General features: G+C 37.4%; 1 protein-coding gene across 1 annotated transcript in view; it reads left to right on the forward strand.

Annotated features, from left to right (window-relative positions):
* The window catches only part of WDPCP (WD repeat containing planar cell polarity effector), a 171,590-nt gene that overhangs the window by 43,239 nt on the left and 103,523 nt on the right, over positions 1-24,828 (forward strand). Inside the window, exons 9-11 of the mRNA XM_069541252.1 lie at positions 7,405-8,014; positions 18,878-19,066; positions 22,238-22,361. Coding sequence (XP_069397353.1) covers positions 7,405-8,014; positions 18,878-19,066; positions 22,238-22,361 — 923 coding nt within the window. The remainder of the gene's footprint in view (positions 1-7,404; positions 8,015-18,877; positions 19,067-22,237; positions 22,362-24,828) is intronic.

Genomic DNA, 24,828 nt, shown 5'->3' on the forward strand with positions numbered 1-24,828 from the left:
AGAGCTGGAGGAATCAGGCTCCCTGACTTCAGACTACAAAGCTACAGTAGTCAAAACAGTATGGTGCTGGCACAAAAACAGACATATAGATCAATGGAACAGAATAGAACGTCCAGAGATAAGCCCACCCACCTATGGCCACCTAATCTATGACAAAGCAGGCAAGGATATACAATAGAGGAAAGAAAGTCTCTTCAGTAAGTGGTGCTAGGAAAACTAGACAGCTACATTGAAAAGAATGAAATTAGAACACTTTCTAACAGCATACACACACACACACACACACACACACACACACACACACACACCCCCCTCAAAATGGACTAAAGTCCTAAATGTAAGACTGGACACTATAAAACTCTTAGAGAAAAACATAGGCAGAGCACTCTTTGACATAAATCGCAGCAATATCCTTTTGGATCCACTTCCTAGAGCAATGAATGTAAAAACAAAAATAAACAAGTGGCACCTAATTAAACTTAAAAGATTCTGCATAGCAAAGGAAACCATTAAAAAAATGAAAATACAACCAGCGTACTGGGATAAAATATTTGCACACAATGCTACCGGCAAGGGATAAATTTCCAAATTATACAAACAGCTCATTCATACAGTTTAATATCAAGAAAACAACCCAATCAAAAAATGAGCAGAAGACCTAAATAGATATTTCTCCGAAGAAGACATACAGATGGCCAATAGACACATGAAAAGATACCCAACATCACTAGTTATTAGAGAAATGCAAATGAAAACTACAATGAGGTGTGACGTTACACCAGTCAGAATGGCCATCATCAAAAAATCTATAAACAATAAATGCTGGAGAGGGTGTGGAGAAAAGGGAACTGTCCTGCACTGTTGCTGGGAATATAAATTGATACAGCCACTATGGAGAACAGTATGGAGGTTCCTTAAAAAACTAGAGTTAGCATATGATCTTGAAATTCTACTACTGGTTACATCCAGAGAAAACTAATTTGAAAAGATACGTGTACCCCAATGTTCACAAGAGCGCTGTTTACAATTGCTAAGACATAGAAGCTACCTAAGTGTCCATCGACAGATGAATGGATAAACAAGTTGTGGTATATATATATATATATATATATATATATATATATATATATATGTATGTATGTATGTATTTGTGTTTATATATATATATAATGAAATATTATTCAGCCATAAAAAGGAATGAAACCATTTGCAACAATGTGGAGAGACTCGGATAGACCTAGAGAATAGTGTGCTTAGTGAAATAAGTCAGACAAAGACAATACTCTATATTAACACTTATATGTGGAATCTAATAAATAAAACAGATTAATATTACAAAACAGAAGCAGACTTACAGATACAGAAAACAAACTAGTGGTTACCAGTGAGGAGAGGGATGGGGGAAGGGCAAAATAGGAGTAGGGTATTAAGAAATAGGGAAATGCAGCCATTATTTCGTAATAACTTTAAATGGAGTCTAATCTATAAAAATATTGAATCACAAATATAATATTGTTAATCAGCTATACTTCAATAAATATATAGTGTTACGTTTCTTTTTTTAATCAGAATTTGGTATTAAATCTGACCTTTGCTAGCTTTTTAGAGATATCAGGGATTGGCAGTGGAGGAGGAGGAGTATAAGGGGTCCATGGTCTTACTTCCCTTTTAACCCCTTTCTCTTGGTGAAACTACAGAGCCTATTGGGAAGAGTCTTACATACTTTTGGAACTGAGGAAGCCTGGGACCCTTCTTCCTGCACCTTGGGGCTAACCTGTTCTATGCCAAGACTGCTGTCTTGCTTGGCCCCTCCTTTTAGGCTGTCCCTGTGTGAGTTCAGGTCCTATTCAGCATCACCTGGCCTCCCAGTTTTCTGCCCTAGGGCTTCCTTTACAAATCTCTAAGCTTTCTGAAAGTATGATAATTCAACCACCATTATAGTGTGATGTTTTTAAAATTTTTATATATTTTTTAAAAAGCTCTTACCAGCATAGTTTTTGGCTAGCTGCCTACACAGCATACACAAAAAAGTGTAAAATAGATGAGACAGTTTATTTTTTTAAGCTTATAGTCAAAATGATGACATATGATCAAAAATTAGAAGTAAATAAAAGGCCAAACGAATGTCACACATTGGCCAAGTTGGAGTGGGGAAGAGGGTATGGAAGTGAGATCTAAGGAAGGAAGGATGCTGCCCAGCTGGAAGAAATTCAGAAACTGAAATAGCATTTGGTCTAATTCTTCAAGAGTGAGTATTGTTGGTAGGAAATACTGAGTCTGTGTGGGTGAAGAGTGTGGATTTCAAGTAAATCAGTGGTCCCCAACCTTTCTGGCACCAGGGATGGGTTTCATGGAAAACAGTATTTCCATGGACCAGATGGGGGGGTGGTGTGGGGATAGTTTTGGGATGATTCAAGAGCATTACCTTTATTGTGCACTTATTTCTATTATTATTACATTGTAGTATATAATGAAATATTATACAACTCACCGTAATGCAGAATCAGTGGGAGCCCTGAGCTTGTTTTCCTGCAACTAGATGGTCCCATCTGGGGGTGATGGGAGACAGTGACACACGAAGTGTGTTGCTATGTCCAGGCTACTCCGTAATCTCGTTTTGGTTGCTGTCACTGCAGAAAACCCTGCTTCACAAAGACAGGATGTTAGAAATGGAAGCAGGCTTTTCAGTGCTTTTGTGGTAATCAGGCTATCCCACCTTGACTTTAATCCAGAACGTATGGAGATTTGAAGTTGTCTCAAACATACTTTTAAGGCCGCCATCATTTGCGATCTCAAGTAGTTGATCCTCTTCTAGCACGGACAAGGTCAGTTCACCTGGCTTATTCACAAATGGGTCAAGGATCCATTCCTGCCCAGTTCGGGGGTCTTGTGTGGTTGGGAAGTAATGCTCAAACTCTTTTGAAAGCTGAGATAGGTGATCATGCACCAGCTGGGACAAAGAAGTCCCTGGGCTCCGTCTCTTTCCAAATCTCTGCTAATGCTTGAAACATGTGAAAAATCCCAGTGTTCACTCGTTGCCCCTATAAATCCAGTTTGGCTTTGAATGCAGCCACATTATCTGCAGACTTGAACACAGTTGTCATTCTCCCCTGAAGTGACAGATTGAGTTTGTTGAGCAGGTTGAATATGCCACACAAGTAAGCAAGTTTTGCGACCCATTCTGTGTCACTAAAATGTGCTGCCAGTGGTGACTGTTTTTCTAAAAGAAATCTCTGGAGCGGCTCTCATAACTCAGAAACTCTGGCCAGTGATCTACCCTTAGAAGCCGTCTCACTTCTGTGTATGAGAGAAGACGTGTGCTCTGCATCCATCTCCTCACAGAGCTGCACGAACAGACGTGGGTTAAGGGCATGTACTTTAACGTGGTTGATAATTTTAATCACATCCTGCAAAACGTTGTTAAGTTCAGGTGACGTTTTCCAGCTAGCCAGCATTTCTCTATGGATGACACAGTGCGTAGACTCACATTCAGAAGTGACCTCTTTGACCCGAGTAGTGAAACCAGAAAGCCGTCCAGTCATGGCAGCTGCTCCGTCCGTGCATATACCGACACAAAATGACCAATTCAGTTTTCCTGATATGTAATCATTCAAAGACTTGAATAGTTCTGCCGCTGTGGTATTGGTTGGCAACAAAAGTGCACATCGCATATTCTCATGCACATCCTCCTGAAAAATATATTGCACAAAAACAAGCATTGTTGTCTTGTCAACATCGGTAGACTCATCAACCTGGATTGCGTACCACGGTGACTCATTACTCCTCTCTAACAATTGCGCCTTAATATGCTCTGCTATTTCATCAGTTCGTCTGTTATGGTGCTAGCCAAAAGAGGAACATGTGCCACCTTTTGAACTGCAGCCTCTTAAAAGTTCACGATAGATGTCCTTAGCAGCAGGCAGGATCAACTTCTTCACCAATAGTAAAGGGCTTCTTCGCTTTAGCAATGCGGTTAGCCACTAAGAATGATGCTCTCAGTGCAGACACATTTGATGAAATGGTGGCCTTCAGTAATTGCTTCTGTTCTTCGTGTTCACGTTTTTTTCTTTTGAAAAGCTCCAAAGGCTTGTCTTTTAATTCAGGGTGCTTGGTCTCCATGTGGCGAAGCAGTTTTGAAGGTTTCATGGCTTTGTTGGATAGCCGGTTGCCACATATTATACAAAGCAGGCTTGGAGAGTGTGAATCACCTGTTGCAATGAACCCATTAATTTAAGTAGGACTCTTGGTATTTTCTTTTAAATGCAGCTTTCTTTTTGTTGGTAGTCTTAGAGTCTTCTGCTGTCTTATCATTTGGTCTTTCCTCCTTTTCAAAGAAGCTCTCCAGCGACATTTGTTTTTTTTACTCATTCTGGCTAAGGTTAGCTTGTGGGCTTACCAAAACTGTGACTGAGACAAGTGCTCAGTACGGGAAAGAGGCGCAGACAGAAGTGGTAAGTAAAATAATGGGCAGGCCATGTGCAGACTAAAATAAATGTCGGATTCTGATTTAAAGCCTGCCACCAGATGCAGCTGTACAATTGAAGTACACAACTCACTTGCCACTATAAAGCCTGCCACCAGATGCAGCTTAATTATCACTTGCGACTCACTGATAGGGTTTTGATATGTGTCTGCAAGCAATTGATTTATTATGGTCTCTGCTAATGATAATCTGTATTTGCAGCCTTTCCCCAGCGCTAGCATCACTGCCTCATCTCCACCTCAGATCATCAGGCATTAGATTCTCATAAGGAGCGTGCTACCTAGATCCCTCACATGTGCAGTTCACAGTAGGGTTCACGCTCCTATGAGCATCCAATGCCGCCGCTGATCTGACAGGAGGCGGAGCTCAGGTGGTAATGCGAACGTTCGGGAGCTGCTGTAAATACAGGTGAAGCTGTGATCGCTCTCCTGCTGCTCACCTCCTGCTGTGTGGCCCGGATCCCTCACAGGCCTCGGACTGGTACCAGCCTGTGGCCTGGGGGTTGGGGACCCCTGAGGTAAAGGACATGAGTGAAGCTGTTGAAAGATAAGCTGAGGCATAGTAAAAGTTTTCAGAGTTTGAGTAAATCGTTTCTGGTGGGGCAGTGCCAAACTGGAAGTGGTTAGGAACATCCTACTGATATGAGGCAGGGAAAAGACTGACAGTGAAAGTGCAGAAGCAAAGAAAGGAAATTATTTGATTGGCTATAGTTTAAAGCCTAATTGGCTGTTGTAATGGTTATCCTTAGTGTTTTGATTTTGTAACTTTGAGGCATTTGCAGGTTTGGGTTTTGGTTTGCTTACAGAGGTTGCAATGGAATTCGGACCTCATCAGTTGAACAGCCTCCTTGTTTAATTTAACAAGTTACAGAGCTGGGAAAATGCAGCTTTAGTTTGACCTCAGAGTAGAGTAATGAAGGGAGACTGTCGGAGATAACACTAGAATTTGCGAGTCAGGTCTTGTCCCTCCTTATGGCTTCTCATCTTGTTTAGAGGAAAAGCCAAAGTCCCGATAATGGCCTACAAGCCATTTCACAATCTTCTCCCTCCCCCAATTCCCAGTGTTTTCTTCCTTGCTCCCTTTTATCTAGCCATGTTTGTCTCCCATTGTTCCTTCATCAGGCCAAGAGTGCTACCTTAGGATGTTTGCTTCCTCTGCCTGGAGCCTTCTTCTCCCAGGTGGCTGCATGGCTTACCCTTCACTTATTTTAGGTCAACTTTATCAGAGAGGCCTGTCCTGACTTCTATTACCTCCCCTTCCCATTCCTGTTACTTTGCTTTATTTTTCTTCATAGTACTTAGGAAGTACATATATAGGATCACTAACATCCTATGTATGTTTGTTTGTGAATTGTTACTTTGTCTTCAGCCATTAGCCTGTATGTTCTCTGAGGGTGAGGACTTACTGCTGTATCCCCAGCAGTGCCAGGACCAGTGCCTGGCATGTAGCTCATACTCAAGCATATATTAGACAAAAAAGGAAAACAAGAGCAGGAAAGTGAGTGTGAGGGAGGGAAGGGGTTGGATATGGATCCTATATTGTTTTGCATACCAGGCAGGGGAATAAAAATTTAATTTATTCGTTAGTGGTAGCTATTAAAGGGTTTGAACAGGGGAATGATAGCAAAAACATTTAGTTTAGGAAGGTTAGTTTGGTAATGATGTGTAGGATGGATTTTTAAAAAGATTCACATCAACTCCTTTTCCCTCCCCAAGTCAGTACCATGTAACATAGCTGTATGTGCTTTAAAAAAAGAAACATTTTTTTTTGAAATAGTTTGACTCTCAAGAAACTGCTAATATAATTGCCAAAATAGGCTAAAAGCAAATTCCCTTCCTGTACCTCTTCCCCTTGTTTGCCCCAATGATAGTATCTTACATTACTGCAGTACATTGTCAAATCCTGGAACAAGACCTTGGTATAATACTATTAACTCAGGTACTGGCCTTAGTTGGATTTCATCGGATTTTACATGCACTTGTGTATGTGTGTGTGTGTGCGTGCGCACATGCATAGTTCTGTGAAATTTTATCTCGTGTAGAAATGTACTTTTTAATGTTTCTAAATCTAATTTTGAAGTTTTCGACAAAGTGTTAGAAACTATCTTTGATACCACTCTCCAGGTTCTTGGCCTCCCACATTTACATATGAATAAAGTGAATGGCCTGTTGTTTTATTTCTTTGTTCTTCTGCTGTGGCGTTTCTTTGTAGCCTTTCCTTTCTGCACCAGAAATGCTTTTTAAATTTTGCCTCTCCAGTATTGCAAATCGTATTACCTACCAGGTCTTTTTTTTTTTAATTTTAAAACTAGTGCATTACCTTCTTATTTCTTTCTATTGGTCATTTATCTACTTAACAACCCTTCATATCTTTTCTGACAGTAAAATATTTCTACAGGACTGTTGACAGGGTTCTAAAGTTTTTTCCTTTGCCTACCCTGCCCAACTAATTAGAAATATATATTTCTGGTAAGTAATTTACCAATAATTTCAGAATTGGGAGGGGTAGTGGGTTGGAAGGAGATTGACTAAATTGTTTAAGTTCTTTATTCATCCTTTTAAAAATCAAACTTTTAATGTCTTTAGATATTCTGCTAGCCATATTATTTTACTAAAAGCCCACTTCATTAGTTTTTATATATCATGGGAAATATTTGTCTTTATGTTATTTACAGACTTCCTAAAACGAAGTGTTTAAGTTAAAATTTTATAGTTTAATTTCTGCAGCTGTCCTAAATATGTGCTATATATATATTTATATGTGTTCTATATGAGATATACACATACCTGCTTATATGCTGCTGATATTTAAGGTGATAGTTGATGGTATTCAATAGGATTCTAGATTAATATGCAGGGCTATGCGTGACAGCTGAAGAAAAACCAAGGTCTATATGAACATACTTGATCCATTTCTTACAGGTTCTGAGTTCTGTACGCACGGAATGGGATCCACTGGATGTTCGCTTTGGCACCAAACAGCCTTATCAGGTGTTGACAGTGGAGTGCTCCATCAGTGTAGACAAAGAGCCCATGGCTGACAGTTGCATCTATGAATGTGTTCGGCACAAAATCCAGTGTGTATCAGTCACCAGAATACCACTAAGATCGAAGGCCATTAGCTGTTGCAGGAATGTTACTGAAGACAAACTGATTCTGGGCTGTGAAGATTCTTCAGTAATCCTTTATGAAACTCACCGTAGAGTGACTGTCTTAGCTCAGGCTGAAGTTCTGCCTTCATTAATAAGCTGCCACCCAAGTGGTGCCATTCTGCTAGTTGGCAGTAACCAAGGGGAGCTGCAAATTTTTGATATGGCTCTTTCTCCTATTAACATCCAGCTTTTGGCTGAAGACCGCTCACCTAGGGAGACTCTACAATTCAAAAAATTCTTTGATGTTTCTAGCAGTCTTGTTCAAATGCAGTGGATAGCTCCGCAGGTTGTTTCTAAGAAGCCTGAAAGTGGGGACATCTATGATCTCCTCTTCCTCAAGTTTGACAGAGGACCTTTGGGTGTACTTCTTTTTAAACTTGGTAAGTCAAGGAAGTTGGTGAGTAAATAAATTTTTTATGATGGTGACAATATAACTAAGACAATAAAACTATTCTTGGAACGTAGATTTTCTGTTTGTCATTCCATCAATGTGCTTGCCTTTCAAACATTTCATATAGTTTCCTTAAGAAAGCTTTGTGGATGATTTTCTAAATGTCAAGGTACATTATATATTGAAGAATTTTGAAATTGCATTAATTTTCCATTGTGATGAATAAAAAGACTGAATTAGCCACATTTGATGCTTTCCAAAATAAACTGTCTATTAAAAAATTCCTTAAGAAATAGTACACATGAGAATATATTAAAAGTATGTCCATTACAAAATTCTGTAATACTTTTCTATTAAAATTATTTTAGATTATAAGTGTCCATTTCTTCCCAGATTGGAAGTGTGTAAAGCAAGTGTTTTAAAAAAGAGAAAGGAAATATTTAGTTAGCATTTGCTAAAGATTTTAGATTAAAATATTCAAAAGTATTAATCAATATTTGGAAAAATGTGTATTAATGTATCCCATTTCAACCAGGAAGCTTTAAAGCGGAATTTCATTATTGTGATTTTTTTGCCTTTTGTAGTTTTGCATTACTGGCTATGTCCTGAAATAATATCCTTTAGGCAGTTTGTTGGGGTTTTTTTTTAGAGTTGGGTATTTATTTTTAATTTTTTGGCTGTACGTGGGCTTTCTCTAGTTGTGGAGAGCGGGGGGCTGCTCTTCGTTGCAGTGTGCAGGCTTCTCACTGCAGTGGCTTCTCTTATTGTGGAGCACGGGCTTGGTAGTTGTGGTTCTCAGGCTCTAGAGCGCAGACTCAGTAGTTGTGGCGCACAAGCTTAGTTGCTCCACGGCATGTGGATCTTCCTGGACCAGGGGTCGAACCTGTGTCCCCTGCATTGGCAGGTGGATTCTTACCACTGCACCACCAGGGAAGTCCCTTTAGGCAGTTTTGTATAATTTAACATTCTTGAAAGAACCTCACTTAGGTTTTAGAAAACCGATTTTAATTAATGCACATCACCGCAACTTGAAAACATAGAAAAGTAAATACACTTAAAAACCCCTTATAAGATTTGGCTCTGTGCTAAAAGTTAAGTTTTTAAGACATTGTAGTGTTTGTTAAATAGCTGTCAGTTTACTTTGTTTTTTTATGGATCTACTTCCCTCTGAAATTGAACACATGAAATAAATCTAATGAAAATGACTTGACTAACTTGAAAGATATCAGGGATATAATGTGAGGGCTATGTTCTTTCCACATATTAAAAATGCAACTAAATCCATTCATAATGTCAGTATTGTCCAAGAAAAAATATGTTTGGAATCTCATTTATTATGAGATAATCCAGTTCTACTTTGCCCAACTACACATTTAACAGTGATATGTCTCTATACTCAACACTTATTAAAGTGGATGTTAGATGTTTTGCATATCTGTTAAAACTCCCTCCTCCCTCCTCTTTCTCTCTCTCTCAATAACCCAAGTTACCTGTCAAACAGAAGGCTGTCTTCTGACATATACCTAGCCTTTCTTCAGCCCTGCCTTGTGGGCCTACTCACAACAGCTTTGCAAAAAGCACAGCTTTCTCTTCCTATCTCTAGCACATTTGCCTTCTTACTAAAGTAAACAGGCTCTCAGTGTAGGGATTTAGAGGGCTTCCTGCTAATTGCCAGCTTGTAAACTTAATTGGACTATCTCCCTGGGCACTGTTCCTAAATCAATTAGGCAATGAGTTGGCTGTCACCTCTTTTTCCCAAGTAGGTCTCTTGGAAGAGAATTATCCAATAGAAGTCAAGCATTCAAATGAAAAGGTGATAACTTCTGCAACTGACATTTATCATTTAAATTTTATTTTCAATATGACTGAAGTTTTATAGAATAGGGAAATTTTACAGGCTCTTTAAAGGATCTAAAGATGGAGTTTCCCAGGGTTTTTGAAAATGTATTATAAGATTAATGTTTATTACAGATTATTTTTCCTAGGAAGAGTAGATTCCTTGAAACAGTAGATTCCAGCTAACAGATCTTTTTTTTTTTTTTTTTAAAGAAAACCCTGTTTAAAGAACAGATTTTTCTTAGGATCTGCTACTAAATACATCCAGAAATTTTAATATACTTCTTGAATTAACACAGTGCTGATTCTGGGCATCCATGTGGAATTTTCATGTATAATTCAAGTTACTGCATATATAAACAGGTAGTTGCCTGTGCAGTTTCCCCACTAGGGAGCATTTATGAGATATTTTTCATATGCTTGTTATGCAAGCCTTTGGAAATTTTGACATGAAAGGTGTAGCTTACAATGTAAGAAGCTGAGATAGATCATGGTTTAAAATAGAATGCTGTCATATGTAAACGTGTCAGTGGCTACTGCCAAGATGCTAAGATTTTTGGAATTTGACTCTTAGAATAGGTCAGTTAGTGTCATGTTGAAAGAAAACTCTGTTGCAAGGCTAGGGCTTCCATTCTAAATCCTTATAATTATTGCACAAATGCACTGTGGTTAAAAGGCCATCACCACTGTTGTAAGAATGAGAAAAACATGTCTTCCTCAGGAGTGAGCTAGAAGTGTCATCCTCCTATGTGGAAGCAATGTGTAAAAAGCATTTCTTTACCTGACAATCATCATTCATATTTCCATATACATATACTGGGATTAAGAGGAGTCCCTAATTACTGAGATATTAAAGCTCTTCCATTCTCATCAGTACCTTTTCCAGCCTTCACTGCTGTCTTTAAACTCACATGATCAGCTAGCTCCTTGCCCTCTCAACAGAGAATCTCACCTTTTACTTGGCACTTCATTCATTTTATCTGCTCCTCACCACCCACCCAATGACTTACCTACATGTACATAAATCTTTTCAGTTTCAATTCAGTGGAAAAGGAGCCTTCCTCTTGTCTAAGACTAGTTCCAGCACTGGTTCCACTCTGGATCCCATAACATTCCCTTTGATACCTTTACTCTGTCACCTTCCCCACTCTCCCCATGAATTTTGCTACATCATCAGGTACAGGCCCAAGCCACACCATGAAACAAAGAAACATACATACATCTCTTCTTTAAAATTATTTCCCCTGTTATTAATCAAATGTTCACCTTTCTTTCATAGTCAAACGCATTGAAATAGTAGTGAACACTGAATTTCTCTGCTTCTTCACCTCCCATTCACCCCTCACAGCACCGCCTTCTGGCTCTTTTCTTCAGTGTTCTCCTGGAACTGCTCTTGGAAAGGTCACTAGTGACGTCCTACTTGATACACATATTTCTCTTATGTTACTTGATGACTTTTCAGCATTTGATGGTTGCTGACCACTTTCACCATCATAGAACTCTCATCATACTTGCTTCTATGACTCCAGATGCAACTTTTCATCACTTTTTAATGCTCTTCTTCTGCCTCCTCATGAAAATATTGAGGTTCTCTAAGGTTCCATTTTTAGCTCTCCTCCCATTTTATACAGATTGAGAGTTTATTTTTGATTTTGGTATCCTACCTCTGACTTCAGCCCAGACCACTCCTCACTCCACATCCACATATTAACATGGCTTGCTGGATACCTCCCCCTGAATGTTCACAGGTATACAGATTTATTATGTGCAGATATGAATTCATAATCTTTTCCCCTGCTTCTCCTCCTATATTCTCCAATTTGAGGGATGGTACAGTTATTTAGACAGACAGAATCCCAAGTCAGAAGTTATCCTAGAATCCTCCCTCACCCCTGATGCCATATCCAATCAGCTACCAAATCCCATCAGTTCTGCCTTTCTAAATACGTACTGTCAAAAACAATTTAGTCTATTCATCCTTGCTGTCATTACCTTAATCTAGATCTTTGCTGTTTTACCATGATCAAGCAGTGGCCCTCTATCTGTAATCCTCTGTCTTCCAGTCTTCCCAACCCACCGCTCAATTAATCCCCTGAACTGCCACCAGAGTGCAGATTTGATCATGGATTCTACAGCCTGAAATCCTTCAGTGGTTAATAAGCCTGTCTGCGTCTCTGGCTTCATCTCCCCAACTGTGCTTCCCTAGTAGCTCCCCAATCACAGCATGTGCTCTCACACTCCTTCTTTCCATAGTGGTGGTGAGTATTCCATCTACCTAGAGTGCTCCCACAGTGCTTCACAGCACCTACAAAGTTAGGAAAAGGTTAAAAGTTCAAATGATGATATTAAACAAATAATTAAAGCTAATTTCTTCCCTCTCATAGGATTTTGAAAATCACAGGCAATGTGTGTGCATGTGTGTGTTTGTCACTCTATCTAAAAAACAAGTAGTCTGATTTTTCTCATAGAACTTTTGTAAGAAGTATGTGTTCTTTAAAAGAGTTATTTTTAATGAGTTATTTAAATTTTACTTTACCCAAGTGGTAATTGGTGGTAATTTATTGCTGGAAGGATATGTCAAATACTTTATTAGATGCCTAGTCATCTTAAAACTAGATCTTATATCATTTTAGATGGATTGCTGTTCCAGACAGCATTCTGCTTTCTAGAGTGATGATGGATTTTTAAATCAAGTTTATTGAGGTATAATTTACATAAAATTAATTGTACCTATTTTAAAAATGCATAGGTCAATGAGTTTTGGCAAATATGTATATCCCCATGATTACCACCACAATCAAGATGTAAAACATTTCCCTCACCCTCAAAATTCTCTCAGCCCCTTTGCAGTCAATCCCTGCCTCCCTCGAAGCTAAAGTGCATTGATCTGCTCTCTGTTATTACAGATTAGATCTGCTTTTTCTAGAATTTTATAGAAATATACTCAAGAAATAGGTCCTCTTTTGTGTCTTGCTACTTTCACTCAGTAAGTATGGAAGAGTCTGTGAGACTCTTCCATGTATATCTGTAAATTTTCACTTATATTACTGAGTAGTATTCTATTATATAGCTAAATCACAATTTGTGTATCTTTTCACATGTGGATGGACATTTGGGTTGTTTCCAAATTTAAGCCAATATCATTGAAAATGCTATGTACTTTCTTGTACTAGTCTTTGTGTCCACAAACTATGTACAAACTATGTACAAATGTATGTAAAATAGATGTATGACATCTATTTTAATTTCTCTTAGGAAAAACCTAGGAGTAGAATGGCTGGGCCATATGCTAAGTTTACGATTAACTTAAGAAGAAGCTATTTTGGAGTTCCAGTTACTCCACATCCTCACCAAAACTTGGCATTAATGGTCTTTTTAATTTTAGCCATTGTAGTAGGTGTATAGTGGTGTTAGTTGGCATTTCCCTGATGAGCCTTTGGAGCTGGTCATCTTTTATGTGTTTATTTGCCATGTATCTTCTCTGATAAAGTATATCTTCAAATCTTTTGCCCAAGTTTAATTGGATTGTTTATTTATTATTGAGTTGTAAGAGTTTTTATATGTTCTGAACAAAAGTCCTTTGTAGGATGCTAGTATTGTGAATATTTTCTTCCATCCTGTAATTTATCTTTTCATTTTATTAACAATTTTTTAGGTAGCAGAAGTTTTAGTTTTGATGAAAGCCAGTTCTTGGATTTTTTAATTTTATGGCTTATGCTTTTTATGTGCTATCAAAGAAGTTTTTGTCGAACCCTTTTTTCTTCTAGAAATTTTATGGTTTTAGCTTTTACAATTAGGTTTATTGTCTGATACAAGTAATTTTTTCTGTATGGTGTGAGGTATGAGTTGAAATTAATTTTTTAATATGAATATTCAGTTGTTCCAGCAGCAACTGTTGGAAAGACTATCCTTCCTCCATTGAATTCCCTTGATCATATGTGTGTGTTTATCTATGAAAAGACTCTGGGGCTTCCCTGGTGGCACAGTGGTTCAGAGTCCGCCTGCCGATGCAGGGGACGCGGGTTCATGCCCCGGTGCGGGAGGATCCCACATGCCGCGGAGCGGCTGGGCCCATAAGCCATGGCCGCTGAGCCTGCGCATCCGGAGCCTATGCTCCGCGGCGGGAGAGGCCGCAGCGGTGAGAGGCCCGCGTAACGCAAAAAAACCCAACAACAACAAAAAAGACTCTGTTCTCGTCCACTGATCTCTATGTATATACTTTAGCGAGTACTACACTGTCTTAATTTCTGTGGCTTTACAGTAAGTCTTGAAGCCAGGACTATTAGTCCTCCAACTTTGTTCTTTATTTATTTATTTTTTTGATGTGGACCATTTTTAAAGTCTTTATTGCATTTGTTACAACATTGCTTCTGTTTTATGTTTTGGTTTTTTGGCCGGGAGGCATGTGGGATCTTAGCTCCCCTACCAGGGATTGAACCCGTACCCCCTGCACTGGAAGGCGAAGTCTCAACCACTGGACCACCAGGGAAGTCTCTGTTCTTCTTTTCAAAATTGTTTTGGCTACTCTAGATGTTTTGAATTTCTGTGTAAGTTTTAAAACTGACTTGTCAATTTCTACAAAAACACCTGGTGAGATTTTGATTGAGATTACATTGAATCTATAGATCAATATGGCATGGAATGGCAATTTAACAATATTGAGTCTCCCAATTTATGAACACAACATCTCTGTTTATTCAGGTCTTCTTTAATTTCTCTCAGCAGTGTTTTATAGTTTAAAGTGTAAAGATCTTGTACATAATTTCTTCATGTTTTTGGATGCTATCGTAATTAGTATTTTTAATTACAACTTTTAGTCGTTCATTGGGGTTATATAAAAATAAAATTTTAAAATATTGACCATGTATCCTGCAACACTGGTAAACTCATTTCTTAGTTGTAACTTTTTATTGTAGATTACTTGGGATTTTCTACGTAGATGACTATGACAACTTCAGTTAAAAACAAATGTTATATATTCTTATCCAACGTGTATGCCTTTTATTTTGTTTTCTTTCCTATTTTACTAGCTAGGACAGTACAATATTAAATAGAAGTGGCAAGGGAAGATATCCTTGCTTTGTTTCCAATCTTAGGTGGATAGCATTTAATCTTTCACTGTATGTATGATGTTATCGAGGTTGAAGAAGTCCCCTTCCATTCCTAGTCTGCTGATATATATTAGCATGAGTGGATGTTCAATTTTATCAAGTGCTTTTCTGCATGTATTGAAATGATTATATGTTTTTTCTGGTCATATAGTGAATTATGTTGATCAGTTTTCAGATGTTTCAGCAACCTTGCATTTGTGGGATAAATCTCTCTTGTTCATGATGTATTACCTTTTCAATATGTTGCTGGATTTGCTAATATTTTTTAAGGATTTTTGTATCTGTTTATGGGAGATAGTGGTTTGCAATTTTCTTTTTCTTTTCCTGTAATGTTTTGTCATTTTTGGTATCAGTGTAATGCTGATGTCATTAAATGAATTAGGAAATATTCCCTCCTCTTATATTTTGCGTTGTGTAGAGGTGATACTATTTCTTCTCTTATTGTTTGAGAGAATTCACCAGTGAAGGCATCTGGTTTTGTGTGTGTGTGTATGTGTAAAGGTTTTTAAACTGCAAATTCAAATTTAAATAATATAGGATCATTCAGGTTGTCTGTTCATTTCTTCTTGAATGAGCTTTGATAATTTGTATCTTTCAAGGAATCTGTTTCATTTAAGCTACATTTATTTCTGTAAAGTTAGCATATTATTCACTTATTTTTTAATGTCTGTAGTGCTATAATGATTATTCTTGATATTGATAAATGTATCTTCTCTTTTTTTTCTCAATTTGGCAGAAGTTGGTCAATTTTTTTTTTTTTTTTTTTTTTTGCGGTACGTGGGCCTCTCACTGTTGTGGCCTCTCCCGTTGCGGAGCACAGGCTCCGGACGCGCAGGCTCAGCGGCCATGGCTCACGGGCCCAGTCGCTCCACGGCATGTGGGATCTTCCCGGACCGGGGCATGAACCCGTGTCCCCTACATCGGCAGGTGGACTCTCAACCACTGCGCCACCAGGGAAGCCCCAGAAGTTGGTCAATTTTACAAATTGTTTCAGAGAACCAGCTTTTGTGTTCATTGACTTTCTCTATTATTTATTTTCATATTTTCATTATCTCCTATTTTATTTTAGGTCTAATTTGCTCTTCTTTCTCTAGGTTCTTAATGTAGAAGCTTGGATTGTTGATTTCAGACCCTTTTTCTTTTGTAATTGAATATTTAATGCTGGTAATTTCCCTCTAAGTAATACTATAACCACAGCTACATCTCACAACTTTTGATGTTATATTTTTATTTTTATTCATTTCAAAATATTTTCTAATTCATGTTTTCTTCTTTGACCCATAGGTTATTTAGAACAGTGTTGATTAATTTCTAAATATTTAAAGATTTTCCAGATATATTTCTTTTTTTCCCACTTCCTAGTTATTTTACTACATTTTGCTATTATCTATACCCTTAAGGTTATTTACACTTATTTTATCTGTTTGGTAGAAATATTACATAACAGTGTGCAGTGGTGCATCACTTGTTCCATGACATCACATTAGTGCTTGAAATCAGCCATGGTGGGAGTATTTACATCACTTAGATTTACCAGCACACTGAGGATATAAGGGGAATATTTTCTCCCTTGAAAATCTTGGTGTATAAATCCTTAGACACTAAAAGTCATCCAGATATCTTTCTGTTTTGATATCTAATTTAGTTCTATTGTGGTCTGGGAACCTATTCTGTATACTTTCAAAGCATTTAAATTTATTGAGGCTTGTTTTATCTCCCAGAATATGCTCCATCTTGGTTGGTGTTATATGTGCACTTAAAAAGAATGTGTATTCTGCTGTTGTTGGGTGAAGCGTTGTATAGATGTCAATTAGGTCAAATTTACTGATGTTTTTCAAGTGTTTTCTATATTTACAGATTTTGTTTATAGGTTTTTTCAACTAATCAGAGAGAAGTGCTGAAATCTCCAATGATAATTGTAGATTTGACTTTCTCTCCTTTTAGTTTGATAGTTTTTGCTTTATTGTTTTAGAGCTCTGTTATTAAGAATGTTTTTTCTGGGGCTTCCATGGTGGCGCAGTGGTTGAGAGTCCGCCTGCCGATGCAGGGGACACGGGTTCGTGCCCCGGTCCGGGAGGATCCCACATACCGCGGAGCGGCTGGGCCTGTGAGCCATGGCCGCTGAGCCTGCACGCCCGGAGCCTGTGCTCCGCAACGGGAGAGGCCACAACAGTGAGAGGCCCGTGTACCGCAAAAAAAAAAAAGAATGTTTTTTCTTCATGAATTTTCAATGCTTTGTTATAAAATTATAGAATTCTAGGCTAATTCATTTTTATCTCTCAGCATTTTTTAAAGCCCTACTGTTGTCTCTAGCTTGCATAATTTCAGAAGCAAAGTTTGCTATTTTTTATCTTTGTTTCCCTGTTTTTATTTTATGTACTTCACAGATTCCAAATAATTTCACATACGTTTTCTCATTTAGCTTTATGATTATTTGTACTGAGAAGTTTTTGTAGTTTCACTCAAATCAGTAAACATTTGTGGAAGGAAAAAGATTTTACAGATAGCTACTTTTTAAAGATTAAAAAAAAACCCGAACTCCTTAAAAGCACTAATACTTATTGTCACTTAATTACACAGAAATTGTTAGCTTCAAATGAGATCAGCCATATTTAAAAGATAAGATAAAACTAGAACAGAGTCCACCCCCCTTTGTTTTGTGCTCTTGCTTCTCTAAGCTTAGAAGTGGATTTTCTTTCATTTTAAAAGGGTAGGCAAATGTGTTTATGTTGTTCTAAGATATTTTATAGTAGATCTTAGTTGTGAAAGTGGATCAATAACAAGATTAATCCTGATAATTTCTTACTAATAATTACTAATAATAGAAGAGAATAATCTCAGTGCCAATTTAAAATAAATTGGTATGTGGTGTCTGTGAAGAAGCTATCAATTTAGAGCACCCATTAATAAAACAGTCCTAAAAATGTTTATATAGTCACATTATATTTGTCATGGATATTTGTACTTTTTGACCCCCAAGTACATGGGGCTGAAGACCAGGTGCAACTTAGAACTAATTAAGCTGGTCAATAAGAATTGTGTTACATCAAAATTATCTCTAAATATATACAACCGAGGCCTAAATGACAGATGGGAAAAATTAAATTAGCTATTGTGATTTACCTAAAAGTTCTCAGGTTTTTTCATTTTTAGTCTGAACAGTTTGATTATAAATTAGTTAATATGTGCTGAATGGTAAGCCTAAGCTAGATGGAGTTGGTAGGTGGTATTTAAAGATTTAACCACAGTGCCATATTACTCTTGCCCCCCCCAAATCCCATATTTCTAGCACTTTATGCAAGAAATGATCACTGGATTTTTCCTTTGTAGAAAATTTAAATCTGTTTTTGTTATTCTACTTTTTATTTTATTTATTTTATTTATTTTTTTGTGGTACACGGGCCTCTCACTGTTGTGGCCTCTCCTGTTGCGGAGCACAGGCTCCGGACGCGCAGGCTCAGCGGCCATAGCCCACGGGCGCAGCCGTTCCGCGGCATGTGGTATCTTCCCGGACCAGGGCATGAACCCGTGTCCCCTGAATCGGCAGGCGGACTCTCAACCACTGCGCTACCAGGGAAGCCGTCTACTTTTTATTTATTTATCTATTTGGCTGCACCGGGTCTTAGCTGCCGCTTGTGGGATCTTCATTGTGGCATGCAGGATCTTTAGTTGTGGCATCTGGGATCTTTAGTTGTGGCATGTGGGATCTTCAGTTGTTGCACACGGGGTCCCTAGTTGTGGCATGCGGGATCTTTAGTTGCGGCATGTGGGATCTAGTTCCCTGACCAGGGATTGAACCTGGCCCCTCTGCATTGGGAGCATGGAGTCATAGCCACTGGACCACCAGGGAAGTCCTACTTCTTATTTTTAAAAGATTCACTTGATTTTATATTTTTCTGTGACAGGTATCTTCACACAAGGACAGCTGGGCCTGGTAGACATCATCTTCCAGTACATTCACTGTGATGAGATCTGTGAGGCAATAAACATCCTGAATAGTATGAACTGGGACACTCTGGGCTACCAGTGCTTTATCAGCATGACTGCCATCGTAAACCATCTTCTTAGACAAAAGCTCACTCCAGAGAGAGAAGGTCAGACTTAAAATATATTTCATAAATGGGTTTTGTATATACATGAAGTACATTTTTTTTTTTTTTTTACCATCTTTATTGGGGTATAATTGCTTTACAATGGTGTGTTAGTTCATGAAGTACATTTTATTGTCAGTAGTTTTTTGAGGATGTTTTGAAGTCATGTTACTGGAGATTAGAAGACAAAAATGTTAATGCCCTATTAAACTGACAAAATGAGGTATCAAATAATTACTTCCATACGGTACTTACTGTATAGTACTGGTCAACGTAATAACTTTTCTGTATATACCTATGTTGGAACTCACAATGAAGTCACTGTATATTTCAGACTAAGTTCATGTGTAGAATATGCTCAGATTTCAAACTTTGATGAGAAATTTCATGTACTCTGTAGGGTTTGGAAGACAAAGGGCCCTAAACAAAGTCCTTATTTCTCCTTTACTTTAGACATCAGTATTTTTCTTTCACATCCCGAGTTCTTTGTCCAGACAGTAGACCTTACCACTGATTGTGTGTGTGTGTGTGAATTGCAGCCCAGGCTGTTCCTTCTTGTTTTCATTCTAACTTAGAGTTCTGATACCCCTCTCCCTTCTGCATGCTTGGATTTCCCAACCTTCTCCTAATAAGTTATTTTGCCCATAGGATCTCAGATGTTTATTGTGAAAGAGAGACAAGGCACTGTTAACAAAAAAGAAAAAAAAAATATGTGCCACATACAATAATGAAATCAATTTTTATATTTGCCAGTTATCCAGTGTATGTTATTTTTATTATGAGTAATTTATTTACTTAATGTAAAATGCATGTAAACATTCTTGCATTCATATCTTTATTTCAAATGTTTGTAATAAGCATTGATATTAACAGTGGGAAATAATGGCCAATGAGAAACTTTCTGTATGTGATTTACAAGGTAAGGAAAACAGGGAATATGTCAAAAGGCCTTTACTGGAGAGCTTTGCTTCCCCACTATTTTCTTTCCACGTTTATAGATTTTCTTATTCCATTTTATTACGTTTCCAAAGTAAACAAATTGTTTAGATAGTATTCTGTACATAACCTTCATTTTACTAATTTTAGAGAAGAATAATCAGCAAGAACATGTTCTTTCAAGAAGTCTGCATCATGAGACTTGGCCCCAACTCATAGGAGGCCCACAATAAATATTTATTTAATGTTAATTGAATGTGCTTTTTGGAGGTAGTCCAACACATCTACGGAGATTCCAGTACTTCTGCAATGAGAAAATGCATAGCACAGTGCTTGGCCCACAGTAGGTACTCAATGAATATTAGTTAAAAATAAAAAGAAGATTATAACTTCAAAATTTTAGGGTTCTAGGATTACTGTAATATTTCTACCTGCAGAGTTATCTCAAGTAATTATTTATTAGTATTGGTACACTCTTCAGGTTGGGTAGATAGCAGAGGAAAAAAAAAGTAGCAGGGTCCCTAAAGAAAGTCTGGTACACATAATCCATGCAAGATACTCTAAACTTACAGTTGAAGAAATAAGAAGATAAAATATTGACTCTTAGGAGACTGAGAAATTGCTAGCACCTTAGTGAATTTGTGTTGTAAGATCCCTGTGTAGTAAGAAAGATTATTAGGGAATTCACAAATGGGTATTATCAGATTCCCGCCTTAATAAAGGATATTATCAAGGAACCATATTGGGTGGATAGGGAAATAAAAAACTTGTATGATATACTAGGCTATTAAAATAAAATGCTTGCATGATGCTGGGTTATCAGAATATGTACATTTTAAGCAGGTATATGCATTTTCCCCCAAGTAACTGCAAAACACATTTCTAAAACATTTACAATTCTTCTCTATTGAGATTTATTCTATCTGAATCTAACAAATTTGACATGGTAATTTGTTTTCCTCTTATTAGTGGAACCCAGTGAGCTCTTTTATTTGTAGCTGTGCTGTGGTTGTCTTTGAGATCTTCATTTCTGCCTTAAACATCAAGCTGGGCTATCTAATGAATCTATAACTGTGCTGAGACCTACGAGTATTCCATGTAGGCTCAAACATTTCAGATGTACGGAACATGCTGTCAAGAAAACAAGCAATGGCAAGAGAATCTGGCTTGCTTTCACAATGGCATTGCTGTATTCAATTTTAATCTAAATTGACTGCTGCTTTGAAAGAAAATACCACTAAAGTTCATCTTACTTTACTGTCTAGATTTGAGATTAAAAAAAGAAATAGCTAACAGCTTAGCCAAGTCCATAGCAATTACTCTGATGAGGTATGCAATACTTTCAAACCCAGATATGCTTAAAATTAAAGAGTTTTGCTAAATAAGGAATTGTTCATTCAACCTAATGCTAGTAGCATAAAAATCAGTGGAGTCTTACTGTGAACTGTATTCTCATACAACTCTCACCATTATGGTAATTATATATTTTCCAGGTATTTCTTGGAGGAAACACAACCCCATTGGCATGTCTTGGTAAAAGTGTAAATTAGGCAAAATGTGCTGTTTTCTCCCAATCACTAGCCCTTTGGCTTATCAAAACCTGCTCTCCAATCCTTCCTTCCTAGGAGGGTGTCAGTTGACCAAAGCAGATTAACATACCTCCCAGGGGTGTGTTAACTTTCACACTTGGACAAAACCAACAATCTTGTTGTTCAGGACAGGATTTAAGGAAGGTATAGGGAATTTCAGTCTTTCTCTAAAGTTGTAATAGAGAGATATTATTACTCCAATCAGGATATTTTTATTTGTATTATTTTTTTAAACATTTCTAATACTGATTTCAATGCCTAATGCAGAAAGGCTAGTTTGTTCCTTCCAGCTAAAGAGTAAATGTTGAGCACACTGTGAGTTGATTTTACTGGAAATACTAGTTCAAACTGTGTTACTCTGATGAGTCACTGTTTTAATTACCCATTTGTGGTGAGAGGTTGATTCATTATGGATTTCTTCAGTTTTGACAGCTTTTTGTTGCTCAGAGTCATTGTCAGCTTTGCTTCAAGTGAAAGTTTATACACAGGTTTGTTTTTGTATCAGCTGTCATATTTTAATTTCATCTTTCCTGCAACAAGCTCACATTTCATCCAAGTTTGCAAAACCTGACTGACTGCAAACATGAGTATTCTGTTGTAATTGAAGGAGTTTCACTTGTTTTAGTGCTGCTATGTTTGAATTCCACAGCACAGCTTGAGGCAAGCCTTGGAACCTTCTATGCTCCAACAAGACCACTCCTGGATACAACTATATTGGAATACAGAGACCAAATCAGCAAATATGCAAGGAGATTCTTCCACCACTTACTCAGGTGAATGATATCTTTGGATTAATTAGTGTCAGACTAATTACCTATTCAAGGAGCCATCTTCTTTAATTAGAATATTCCATAATATGGCTATATCTTTTTTAATAGTCTGTCCCCTAAGAGAAAAAGAAATTGGCTCTTGATATTCTTTATTTAATTCGTTCTTGTTTTCCTATTAAGGACTATATTGGAATATTGTTGAGGGCTTTTACATCATTACTACACTTTAATATAATTGCCCCTTTAATACAAAAGCAAAAAATACCAGCTATGTAAAGTGAATTTTAAAATATTAATTGTACTCTTAACAATAGAGAAATGTTTATTTTAATTGCAGCTAAAATGAATGTGCTATAAAGTTCTAAGACAGTCACAGGTCTGCTTTACTTTCAGAATTACTGTAGAGAGATTTGCTCATTGTCTTCCTATACAAGGTGGCAAGTTGCTAGCTTCACTGTGCCTCATTTTCTCTGCTTTAATTTCCTTTAATTCTTTTAATCTTATGGATTATGTGAAAAATTAGATAATGTCAAGAAGTTACTCTGAGACAGATACTGCAGAAGTTGAAAGACAAGTACATATAGCATTTCTCTATATATAAAGTTCAAAAAATGGATGGAAGATGAATGGATGGATAGAGATGGATGGATGGATGGATAGATAGATAGATAACTAGCTAGTTAGTTACTTTAGGGATACATCTGAATATGTCAATGCTAGAAGTAAAAGCAAAGAAGTGAGTATAACAAAATTTAGGATATTGTGGAATGGGTTAAGAGAAATATGAGAGGAACAAGCCCATGGAGCCACCAAGGTATTAGTAATGTTCCATTTCTTAAGTGGGGTATATATCAGGGTCCAATAAAAATTATTATTCTTTTAGCTGAAAGTATACTTTTTGTGTACTTTTATATATATTTTATAATAGAAAGTAATAGAATTTTCAGTTTCATGTACCATAAATTACATTGAGTTGAATTTAGAGTTTTCATTTTACTCACAGTATAACCTAGCTGTTGTAGTTCTTTTTAACTCAAGCAATTTCATGTATAGTCTCCCCTTTTTTTCCTCAGAACAACCCTGCTAAGGAGGTATTATCAATTGACAAATGAGTAAACTATTTATAAAGTGGCACTTTGATCTCTACCCAACAATGAAACCTTTGGAAAACAGTCTTTATAGAAGCTGAGAGATGTTAATATATTGCATGAGTTATGACCTATAATTGAATATTGCCTTTTTATCTGAACGATTTTAGTATATTCTAAAAGATTCTTCACCCTAAATGAGGCAGTGTTCTATGTATAGTCATATACATAGACATGACAGAAATACTGGGACTGATGTAGTACTGATGTAACCACACAGACTCTAACTTTTCTGTGTGGTTACATCTGGAATTGAATGTTGTCTCTTAGGGTATACTAGGTTTTTCATATTTCCTTTTTTGCATGCTTTCTACTATTTCAATTATAATGAATGTTTAGTAGTTCTTTTGACAGTAGGCTATACACGGCATTATGAAAAAAGGAACGTTAAGTGTAGAAGAAATTGAATGAGATAGCTTAAGTTGGAACCATCCTTTTGTTTAATCTGCTGCCAAGAAGTTCTGCTTAAGGGAAGAGAAAAAGGGCAAATACTTTTCTGTATTTGTAAAGTACTAGAATTGCTTTACCCTCTGTACTTGGCTAGCCAGTATTTTAATACTCTAAAAAAAGTTATTAGATAATGGAATAAGTCCTAAACAGTAAAGATCATCATAAAGAATTTTAAATTAAAGATGAAAGAAAGAGGCACCATGCAGAATAGGGATATACCTAAGATCACCCACTGGTTAAGCTGAGGACTCAGATTGCTTGAGTCCTGATTAGAAAAAGAATAAAATATTATATTGATTTTAATATCAAAAAGTATATGGCGGGGCTTCCCTGGTGGGGCTACTCTTCATTGCGGTGCACGGGCTTCTCATTGTGGTATCTTGTTGCAGAGCAGGGGCTCTAGGCGCACAGGCTTCAGTAGTTGTGGCTCACGGGCTCTAGAGCACAGGCTCAGTGGTTGTGGCATGTGGGCTCGTAGCCGTGGCTTGCGGGCTCTAGAACACAGGCTCAGTAGTTGTGGCACACTGGCTTTGTTGCTCCGCGGCATGTGGGATCTTCCCAGACCAGAGCTTGAACCCCTGTCCCGTGCATTGGCAGGCGGATTCTTAACCACTGTGCCACCAGGGAAGCCCCTATTGCTGATATTTTAAAGGATACAAATAAAACAGCCAGATGAAGAGATGCATAAGGCAAGTTATATGGGAAAGGACTCGAAGCCTCTGTGCCCTCTCCAAGTGCAGCACCTTCCCAGCCCCTTCATATATTCACCAATCCAGAAGCTCTCTGAATCTTCTCCTTTTGAGTATTTATGGAGGCTCCATTACATAGGCATGATTGATTAAATTACTGACCATTGGTGATTAATTCAACCT

The sequence above is a fragment of the Delphinus delphis genome, chromosome 12, assembly GCF_949987515.2.
Source record: "Delphinus delphis chromosome 12, mDelDel1.2, whole genome shotgun sequence".
NCBI lineage: Eukaryota > Metazoa > Chordata > Mammalia > Artiodactyla > Delphinidae > Delphinus > Delphinus delphis.